The sequence below is a fragment of the Octopus bimaculoides genome, chromosome 8, assembly GCF_046866305.1.
Source record: "Octopus bimaculoides isolate indiv1 chromosome 8, ASM4686630v1, whole genome shotgun sequence".
In the NCBI taxonomy this organism is placed as follows: Eukaryota; Metazoa; Mollusca; class Cephalopoda; order Octopoda; family Octopodidae; genus Octopus; species Octopus bimaculoides.
In genome coordinates this window covers 58,814,282-58,826,340 of record NC_142935.1, presented here as the reverse complement: position 1 = coordinate 58,826,340, position 12,059 = coordinate 58,814,282, and the positions used below count along the sequence as shown (strand labels likewise).

At 36.4% G+C, this 12,059-nt stretch overlaps 1 protein-coding gene across 3 annotated transcripts in view; it reads right to left on the bottom strand.

Moving 5' to 3' along the window:
- The window catches only part of LOC106877777 (neprilysin), a 323,337-nt gene that overhangs the window by 52,861 nt on the left and 258,417 nt on the right, over positions 1–12,059 (bottom strand). For all 3 annotated transcript variants that reach the window (XR_016242904.1, XM_089356536.1, XM_089356538.1), the window contains one exon: positions 10,140–10,270. Coding sequence is in view for 2 of the 3 variants with exons in the window: in XM_089356536.1 (XP_089212662.1) it covers positions 10,140–10,270 (131 nt within the window). In the remaining variant the exon portion in view is untranslated. The remainder of the gene's footprint in view (positions 1–10,139; positions 10,271–12,059) is intronic.

The following is a 12,059-nucleotide window of genomic DNA, read 5'->3' as shown; positions in this document are numbered from 1 at the left end:
TTTCAAAATGCAATATCTGATGCACTTTCTCTATAATTATATAGAATACAAATTACGTGATTACTTTGGAAGCGTAGGAATTCTTCTCATATATTTTCTTTCGTAACATTCTCCTGAGCCTTGATAAGCCTTGAAGAATAAATGTAACTTTATCTTAGGCATTAATTATCGAAATCAATCTTGAAAACGTATATGTCATTTTCTCAACTTGCGAGAGAACGCCAAGAATTTACTTGAAAATATACCCTTTAACTTCCAAAACTAAAAATGATTTCAAATTTTGGCGCAAGGCCTGCAGATTCAGTACAAGTGGTAAGTCGATTACATGAACCTCAACACGGAGTAATTTGAACTCAAAACGGAAGACTCACGAAATGCCGCAAACGTATTGCCTGGAGTGCTAACGAATCAGCAGCTCACCGTTTTTGATTCCGAAATTAACAATACGAGGATGATAAATCGCGTAAAGAAATTTAAGATAATTGAGCCGAAGAGGAAACAAAGCAGGTTGGCTAGTGAAAGAAAGGTTTTTGTTAGTATATATCTACAATTAGGGCATACCGCGTGTTAATCAAAAACACAGAAACACAAACTTTGCTAATTTGCTCGATCATATTGTTCAACAATTAATGAAAGTGGAATTACAAGTTTTCTTAATAATTCTTGTCATATGATGGTTTCTGATTTATACAGCAGTCTAAACGGGAGGGCGTTAGTCGATAACATTGACACCAGTACTTTACTGTTACTTCATTTCATAGACCCTCAAATTATGAAAGGCAATGTCTGTCTTAGCGGAATTTGAATTCTGGATGAAATGAACCGGAACAAATGATGTGGAGATTTATTTCCCATGATGTAAATAATTCTGCCATTTCACTTCCTTGCCTTCCTCGTTGTTCATCCAGTTCATTGTTTAGATATGAAAACGGGTCAAATACCAATAGGTATTAGTTGATTTTGTGGCATATGAGGCATAATTAAATGGATGTGAATTAATATAATAATCAAACTGTCAGCCGCAAAGCATAGCACTAATATTTACACATGACAGTCCAAATTTCGCCGTGATAAATTTCTCTTTTCTCATTTCGGGGTCAATAAGTAAATTACCAGTCTTGTGATAGGTCCATTCCTCTATCTGTCACTTTATGTATCTCTCTCTCTCTCTCTCTCTCTCTCTCTCTCTTACATATTCTCTCTCTCTCTGTTTCACGAAGATATTATCTCTTTCTCAAACACAGTCTTTCTCGCGCTCTCCCTCTCTATTCCCCCCACCTCTCTCTCTCTCTCTCTCTCTCTCTCTCTCTCTCTATATATATATATATATATATATATATATATATATATATATATATATATATATTTATATATATATATATCTGTTTGCGTGTCATTATAATTATCACTGTATTCCTTTCTCGCTCTTTCTCTCTGGGTTGTAATTCACATCGTGTTCAGCTAATTTAATCTGAAAATCGTATTAATGGAACACGACCAAGTAGATAACTCAGCCACTAACATGTTAATTTATAGACGAGAAATTCAGTTACTTGAGCTATTGACTGCATATTGTCGAGACCGGTATAAAATCCGCCTATATTTTTTTAAATAAAAGTGTTCTAAGAGGAATATCTGAAGTAAATCAACAACATAAGTCGCACACCCGCATTTAAATGTATATAGATAGACGCATTTGTGTAAACTTAACATATATGAAAGGATAAATTTGTAGATTTATAGAGAGGTGACAGAGAAGAGATGATAGAATCCACCAAATGCTTTTAAATAATAAAATACACTTGAATCTATATTAAGAATTGGTGTACCTAACGACCAACACAAACATTTCCCAAATGAGATTACTATTTTAGTTGAAGGAAAACAAAACAAAAAATTCTACTGGTTAGTCTTAGAAATTCTCAATAACAAGTGTTGGGATAATTTCAAGTAATTAAAGATTAATTACTGGAACTAAATGTATATGCTCAAAGGCAAATCTCATATTTGTAAACAACAATGAAATAAATAATATTTAAACGAATTTTGAAACTGTAAAGTTTGTCCTGAAAGATGTCGGATCTGTTTTTGTTTGTGTCGTATAACGCCATCTTGATCGAGTAGACCTATGATCGAATATGTCATTTTAGGAGAATATAGCCATGCATTATGCAGTGTGTTGTTTATTTAGGAAGATAGGACGTGATCTTCAGTCATTTGTCTGGAAGAGATTTCATTGTTGGTATTCTCTGCTGCTGAGAGTTTAGAGACGATATCGGTACAACTGTGTTATGTGAATTACTGCAATAATCATATTTATAATGGAGGGTATGAGTTTGTTGTGGAGGTGCAATGGCTCAGTAGCTAGGGCAGCGGACTCGCGGTCATAGGATCGCGGTTTTGATTCCCAGACAGGGCTTTGTGAGTGTTTATTGAGCGAAAACACCTAAAGCTCCACGAGGATCCGGCAGGGAATGGTGGCGAAACCTGCTGTACTCTTTCACCACAACTTTCTCTCATTCTTACTTCCTGTTTCTGCTGTGCCTGTAATTCAAAGGGCCAGCCTTATCACACTCTGTGTCACGCTGAATATCCCAGAGAACTACGTTAAGGGTACACGTGTCTGTGGAGTGCTCAGCCACTTGCACGCTAATTTCACGAGCAGGCTGTCCTGTTGATCGGATTAACAGGAACTCTCGTCGTCGTAAGTGATGGAGTGCCAACAACAATGAGTTTGTTATATATTGTTACATCACATTCTATGTGATGGTTTTCAATTTGGCAGAATGCCAGAAATTTTAAGAGAGAATGAATACAGGATAACATCAACCCCAGTACTATATGGGTCTCGAAAATATGTAAAGCAAAGCTGACGTCGGCAAAATCCGAGCAACAAAAAAAACATTAAAGACACACAAATCAGTGTAGATACTATAGCAATATTGCCAAGACCACTACAACAATCAAAACTGCAGCAGCAACACTACTACTACTACTACTACTACTACTACTAATAATAATAATAATAATAATAATTTCTTTATTGGCTATCAGGGCCGAACGCACAATATAGAGGACGATACATAGACGAGGGACAGTGAGGTTAAACGCGTAAACAGCAAATAAACACAACGATTAACAAAGAGATTAAATCAATAATATGCTTCCCCAATAGGGGAGGAGTTCCACCGTAAGGAGATCAAAGAGACCTCACGCACCTCGGACACTTTAACACCAAAGGCTCCACTGGAAGGTACCCCTCACTTCTACCTTCAATCCTGCTTACAGGCGCACACCTAGTGTAGGCCTATTCACATAGCCATTATTTCCATATTCGCCCACACTCCAACGAACTTACTCGGTGACAGTCCATCCCTCTGTAGGCTCATTTTCCTTTTCATGTGGAATCTCAAAAATCTATGAGTCCTTGGCTAAATAGGAAGTTGCCCGTCTTCAAAAATTTCAATTGCGTCCACCACACAAATATTACGTCATAGCCACCAGAGAGAGAAAAGCTGCCCTCCCTCCACGGCCAAAGACATGAGGCGGGGCGATCTTCACAAAGGACTCGGACGATAACCGAATCCATCCTACACGCGACAATAACTGTTTGACAAAGCTCCACGAGTCAGCAATGCGCGAACACTATACGGGAACATTCGCAACGGTGCATCTCAGACAAGTCCGACTGAATGCACACCCGTACCTGTAAATCTTATCTAGAACTAATGGCGTTTTACGTAGCACTGCCAGGCCAGGGATTTCTGGAAGTTAACAATAGTTCCCAGGCCAAAAGTCCTCCAGAAGATACCAGAAAGTTGATCCACCGCACGATGGCCAGAATCTCTCTGAGCACGTCGTCGCTCTTGCCCTTTATTAATCACCTATGGAAATCCAAGTTGGATCTTCCAACAATCATATTACCCGACTAGCTGAGGTCCATGTACATTTGAGACGCACCAGGTGGACTAGAAACTTATCTTTATGCAGATAGAGATACATTTGCTCGTTCATTTCCATATGTTACCAATGTACAATGTGTAATAACTAACATCAAGCTTAGCATAAGAATTTTCAAACTAATATCGTATTTATCAGCATATCAATTTGAAGCAACAACAAAAAAAAAAGAGGTAAACAAAAGGGAGAGTTATATATTGAAGTATTTCAGCATCATGTGTTAACAAAGTTTCTATTCACAAAACACTGAATGCAAGTTTTACACTGTATCTAGTCGAGCGAGCGATATTTTCCTGCGTCAGGAAAAAAAGCGTTACTATTATAATTTATGTCATTCAAATTCTTTACAGGAACATCTCTTATATATAAACATGTTGATGTTTATCTGTAGAAATGAATTCTTCACAAATTCGAAGCACATTGTATTCATAATGAACCTTTTCTATTCTTGAGCTGTTGTTGCTTTTCAAATTTACGTTTATAATAACTATAATTTGATGTAATAATTTTTAAAATATTTTGAAAGACATTCTTTCTTTCCTTTATGTAAGCTAAGTGCATTTATTCACATTTCCATTGCATATGTGAATAACACTTAACGTGTGAATGCCTAACCGCGTATGTGTATATCTACGTATGTAAGTGTGTACGCGAACCTATACGTATTCGCACACAAACACACACACACACACACACACACACACACACACACACACACACACACATATATATATATATATACATATATATATATATATATATGCGGTATTCCGTCTGCCGTTAAGTACTGAGTTCAAATTCCACTGACCTCGACTTTGCCCTTCATCCTTTCGGTTCCAATTAAATAAGAACCAGTTATGCACTGAGGTCGACGTAATTGATTTAATTCCTTTGTATGTCCTTCTTTGTCTAATCTATGTTTAGCCCGGTGTGGGCAATATATATATATATATATATATATATATATATATATATATATATATATATATATATATATATATATATATATATATATATATATATAGTTTTAGAGAAAAGAACCAAAGTTCATGAACTCATCCGTGAAAATCCACAGTCACATATCGAAAAATGAATAAGTAAATACACGATAAATAAGTATAATATAATACAAAGTAAAAATCGTAAAATAATGATACTAATAATAATTATTATTATCGTTATGTAGACCACAAGTTTATAACGATATTACTAAAGAAGTTAGTATCATCGCCGCTAGGTTTAAATTATAAAAAAAATTAGAGATCCTTCAAAAAAAGAGGCCTTTATAACTATTAAGGACAACCAAAAGAACTTCCTATCTAATCCTAAATGCAGACTAGTTAACCCTGCAAAATCAGAAATTGGTATAATTATTGAAGAAATTTTAAGAAAAATCAATGCTAAAGTTAGAGAGGCAACTAATTTACTACAATGGTCCAATAGTATAGAAGTTGTTAAAGTAATTAGACATAAGAATAAAACAAGATTTACACAATCTGATATTGTAGATTTCTATGCATCTTTTTCTCGAAAACTGCTAGATAAAGCCCTCACTTTCGCAAGCGATTATACACAGGTTAGTAAAAAAGAGAAGGATATAATCCTCCATGCTAGAAAACCCTTTCTCTTCAGCAAGAATACAAAGTGGGTCACAACAGCTGACGTAGAGGGTTCTTTCGATGTGAGCATGGGGTCATATGACGGAGCAGGTACACAGGATCCGATTGGGCTATTCCCATTCGTTATGTAGGAGTGGTGAGTATATGCTATTGTCTACAAGGTATAAGTTCTTGGTTTTATCAGAAAAAAAGTGCCATTAAAAAAAAGTTTCGATGTCTTTTTTTAAGTTTCTGTTGAAAAATGTTAAAGGACTTACGAAATTTGGTTTTGTTTATAAGTTTCGGTAGATGTGTTGCGAAGTTTTCTACGTACTTGAATTTTCTTTCATTTAATTTCTTTGATTTAATTTCTTTGATTTAATTTAATGGTATATTTCTCTGTGATAGACTCTTCATTGTTGTAATGAAAGCTCTTCCATCTCATACGTTTAATAAGATCCGTAATTTTCTCCAATAGTTTTTTAGAGTATAGTTCCCTGAATGGTATAGGTATGTTTTTCATTGAGTAATCGATACATAGATTTTTCTGTGGGAGAAATTCCTCAAGCGATTAATAGCAACTATTCAATACAAGTTGTATTAGGCTCTTATAGAAAATGCTGCGGTGTACGGGAGGTAATTTAATAATAATAAAAAGTGACAACAAAAGAATGAGACCTCGATATTAGGTAGTTAGAGGATTATTTATATATATATAATTTAGGACAATCAGTAAGTTGAATACAAGTAGAAAAAAGGAAAACAAATACACGCGACCATATTCTCACAGACACACAGACACACACACGCATATGAACTATTAATATTACTCGTATTATTGTTGTTGTTGTTGCTCTTGTTGTTTATCGCCAAGACTAGACGAGTAGCGAACGCTCTTTGAGTTATTGACTTATGTTCATTGTTAAAAGTGCACTTATGTTTCCTTGGGATCTAGTTCAAAACGGGGGCACCAGTTTTCATTTATGTTTTATGTAGTGTTTTTGGTACCGAAAGACTTTCAAACTTCGTATACTTATCTATTTTGTGTTATAGAACAGAAAAAAAAATTGTATTCGAATTAATTCATGTAAAAAAATTGTCTTATTTCGATAATTTCAACCAATCACTGACAAGTATTCAACTGTTTACAGTTACTCCTTTGGCAGTTTAAGTGGTGTAAAGCGTATTTAATCTCCATTACTTCTGACATTTTGCAGAGAGGCAACACACGTGTGTTCGTTTTCCCTAACCCTAATTGACTTGCTCCTTCCCTCAAAAACCAGGCCTTGTGCCTATAATAGAAAGGTTTATTAGCTACTGCCAATATGCTTCAGCCATTTTTTGACAAGGAAATAATAATTTTATCACCGCCAGAATCGTTTGAGAATCGTTTGTTTACGTAGTCAGCACTTAATTTTTACGGCTGAATGGACGTCAGTCATTGGTTGAAATTACAGAAATACGACAACTTTAACATGAAATAAATTGCAATATAATAATTTTTCTTAAGAAGACTAAGAGAAAAAGATGTTTTATATGACACATTCTACCAGTGTCCCAAGTTTCAAAGTGTTTCGTTAAGAAAATACTGGTGCCCCCGTTTTGAACTAGATCATTTCCTTGTTGTTTGTATAGTGAGTCAGGATTTGAGCAGATTATAAGGGCCTGAGCAAAAGCTATTGTTATCAGAGCTAAGGTGTGATATTTCGAGAGCACTGTATTTCTTTTCGAAATATTGAATAAGAAGAGAGGAGTATGAGAGATGGTTTTCAAGGTGAAATTGTCTTTCACTGTCTGTTCCCCGCTTCCCAGTAGATAATCTATCAAGTATGGAAATAACTCGTATCAGCATAATATGTAGATAGAATCACCAACTGCAAAAAGCTAAAAGAAGAAACAATTTTACACATATAACATGTGCAGATTCAACCGCTGCCGCCATCAATACTAATATTAACATCACCAATTTGCTGAAAACGATCAAAACCACAAATCGAGCGTTACGGTTTCGTTGCTATGTTCTGCCAAGCACAGACAAACGTGAAGCTGTCAAATCGTAATTTAAAAATTTGAAGAAGTATGTTAAAAATAAATTAAAACCGGTTGCCCTTAACAACCCAGAGGTTATTATAAAGAGCATAGTCAGTATAACAATAATATAAGAAATCAATGGGAATAAAGAGTGGTAAGCTTGAACACGATTCACAACAACAAATTGAAAAGCGTCTAAGATCGGTCCGGGACACGAAAAACAACGCTGCAAGGGAGAAGCGATGTGGCACTGTAGAAATTAGCATTGATACATAGGAGAAGGGATGAAACACTACAGTTTGATATCTGAAATTTAAAAAATGGTTCTGGTATCTATATAGCAGGCCCTTTGAGTTAGCGTGAATTAAATTTTCTGACATTCCCCAGAAATAGATATCTTCTAGTTGGCAGCGGTTTTGCAGGATATAGAGGACAAAACAAATATCCTACAGGCACAGAAACTACACAAAAAAAGCGATTGATTCAAGGCACAAAATTGTGAATGCAGATGGATCAATTAAGTCTAGACGCGGTCGTAGACATTATATCTTGGTTAGCTGGCACTATAATTCACGTGCAAGTTAAGTGCAGAGATCCGCGGTGCCACGGAGTGAGGACACAAATCATATGAAGTTCTTTTGCCTGTAGTAGCAAAACGGAGACTCGTAGACACCCACTTTTGCCGATAAAAATTGCAATGGCACTAGCAGAGGCAGGTGACCACAAAAGCTGCAGACACAACAGTAACAGCAAAAATTACAAGGTATCTTTAGCAGTCGCAGCAACAACAAGAACAATAACAGTGTAAGAAACAGCAGCAAACAGAAGAGAAAATACACCAAAACTAATGACTTGCAGATTCCAGACAGCAGCAAAAAGAACAAGATCAGAATACGCAAGATCAACAACTACATTATCAACGGATTCAACAGCAAAATCTTCCCAAGACACTTCTTTTGTGAGACCAAGGAGAGGACAATGAAAAACCTAAATGGCAAAAAAAGCCAGATCTGGGAAATTAAAGAAAAACAATATCACAACTCAAATCTAGTTGATAAAATCAAAGGTGCAAAAACCTTTGAGAAACTGTGAAAAACGATCCCCAGCAGCTGCTACACCAGTACCGTCAACAATACCTAATCCATCACTAACATAACCACCGTTATTATCACAAACACAATCCTTACAAGCAGAACCAAATTCATTAACACAACACTTAAATGACATTAACTACAGAGCAATAAATACGAAAAATGAAGAACTAACAAAACATATATACAACCCTACAGACAGAACACACCGCGATTCCATCGTACCCCCAAACAACACTCCAATACACATAAACCTTAACCAAGCAACCAGAAACACAGCACACCACGAAAACCAAATATTCCGAAGGAGAAATATGTGCAAAAGAGTGTATAAGAACTGGTGGTGGGAGCACCCAGATATAGCCATGGGGAATGAACATCTATCCCCGCCTTTCGAACAAAATCCCTATAGAAAGCTCTTCTATTTCAATTCCGTAATCTAACATGGCCTTGCTCGGAATATGCAGTATAAATGCACATGGCCTGGGGTCATCTTGGAGACAGGGCAACCTCAATAAACTCAGGTCGCTAAATTTATATTTGGTAGTTATCAGTGCAGTCAGACTCTCGGACCGACGAATTTCCATGCCCATTTCGGTGAAAATGAGATGTACCTATCTCTAAACCTCTCTGCCGATGTGGAATGAGGGGGGTGACTGCGGTATTGTTCCAGAGAGGTTTGAATTTGAAGACAAGGATTATATTCTGTGACACATAATAATAGTCGGTGGTTCTTCATGTGAGTAGTAGCGACATGGGTGCCTTCAGAATAGTGGCTCTTTATGCTTTGACAGGGGCAGGATTACCCGATTCCTTCAGACGTCTGGTAGTGCTAATAAGTGACTGAAACGTTTTCTTGGACGCTGTCTAATTTAGAAGTTTATTTCCGAACCATATGGCACCTTACAGACATGTTTTCTACTACAATCCGAGGCCGATCAAAATGTTCTGTGGGGATGTTTTAGAGGTAACTAACCGAAACACATCGAATGTATACGCATGTGTGTGTGTGTGTGTGTGTGTGTGTGTGTGTGTATGTGTGTGTGTGTGTGTGCGTGTTTGTGCCTCATTTCTGCTTGACAACTGGCTCTTGTTTCTTTAGGTCTTCCAGCGGTTCGACAAATAAAGCGATAGAACAGGTACCAGGCTTAAGAACTTAAGTACTGCAACCGATTTAAACGATCAAAACATTCAAGGCTCTGCATTATCATGCCTGAAACGCAATGATTAAAACAACTGACACCCAATATATCTGCTGTCCTCACGGCGTCTCTGTATTCGAAAATAAATTATCATCTAATCTTTATCTTACAAGACACATGTCAGCGCTTGTAAAAAACGAATGTTACATTATATTTATATACATAGAGATTTATAAATTTGTTTTGTTATTTTTAATTAACCTGGAGTTCCTACATATAATCATTAATATGTTGTATGAGACAATAAACAAACTTACATATAGACCAGTACCAGGTATTTTGAAGTGTGAATATTGGTTGATTAGCTCCTTAGATAGTTTTTCAAAAGAAGCTTTTGCACTCGTTGTGAGCCATGGCGAATATTCTCCATGAGCGTTGTATAAGGTACCTAAAATGAAAAAGAAAGCATATATTCATCTCTCTCTCTCTCTCTCTCTATCTCTCTCTCTCTCTCTCTCTCTCTCTCGCTCTCTCTCTCTCTCGCTCTCTCTCGCTCTCTCTCTCTCTCTTGCTCTCTCTCTCTCTCTCTCTCTTTATATATATATATATATATATATATATATAAATTAACTACATGAAGTACTATAGATCTTTATCGAATGGAATTATAGAAACTAAAGCAACAATTTTAGAAAAATATTTATCATATGCAACATCTGATTATAAGACATTATATCTATTGTGTGTATTCCCCTTTGAATGCGAACGCCGACATTTATGTGTATAGTAAAAAGGTGCATAGGTACACCTCCAATTATAGCAGGGCGTTTAAGGAATTTGTTTCGCCCTCATGCGGTTCTACTTTCTTTACTATGTTTCGTCATGTATTCACAATCCAGCAATTACTGGTTTCACGCTACTGTATAATACACTAGCTGGTGTTTCGCAATTATGTAGTTATAGGCTCGATCTCAGTTTGGTCTTTTTGGAAAGTGTGTCTCTTAATTATTACGTCAGGTCGACCCAAACGTTGTGAAAATATATTTTAGACAGAAACTGGTGTTGAAGCTGGTCTCATGGATTTGTAATTCAAACTGATAGAGTTCTCAAATATTGTGCTACGGTGTATCTGATAGACGGTTGCGTAACTGCCACATACGCTGACTCATTTCAAGCGGATATTCTCTCTCTCAAAGTACGTATATAAAATTGGTGCAGGTTTGAAGATTTAAGATTTTTCCCTTCAGGAACAGAATATCACGTGTCCTGTTACCACTACGCAGCATTCTGGAAATGTATTTTCTATCAAAGCAGAATTTTGCCAGGCACAGAGGAGACGATAGCTTTGAAACATCAGCAGTTGGATTACATGTAATTCCTAAAACCAGCTCTTTAACACGCGATGTGTCATGTTGAGCATTTCCTGGAGAATGCCTTAAGAATATCATCTCAGTCGAATAACTTGTGATTTACGAACTAAAAGGAAATTGAAAGTATCTGGAATTCTCATAAAATATTACTGTTGCTACTAAGTGATTACAAATGCTTGTGCAATACGCAGTGGTTAAATTGACAATACGACATGAACTTTACCTGTAGCACAAAAGATCAACTGCGTAATGCTGCTTCTGCCTTAGAAATAAGCTAATATCTCAAATATTAATACCGTGGTAGTAGAGACGGACTATTAGAGTTAGATACAGAAATCTTATCAAATTCTGACGATGAACTGTCTTCACTTATCCTTCGGTTTCTACTCTATAACTTTCTACCGATTACATTTTTTTTCTTTGTATCTCTTTAATTCTTTCTTTCACTCTGTCACACTCTCTATTTCTTTCTCTCTCTCTCTTACTCTGTTACCTCTCTCTCTCTCTCTCTCTCTCTTGCTCTGTTCTCTTTCTGTCTCTCACACACTCATAGCTGCCCGTCCACGCAATCACGCACACACACATTTTCATCCAACAATTATATATTATATGGTGATTGTCGTCTCCTTAAAGTAGGTGTCTACTAAGAACCTACAATACTGCTATTTTTACGCCAGAAAGACCTCTCCTCCAGTTGGTTATTTGATGTGCTTTCGTATAGGTAGAGAACTTCTACAATTCTACTACCGAGACCACCAGATCATGTGATTTTGATCTTATTGGATCACTTCAGTAGTGCACACTCATTTTCCTGGAATGGCATTACACCGACCTAACGTCCAGTTATATATTGGAACACAAAGATCT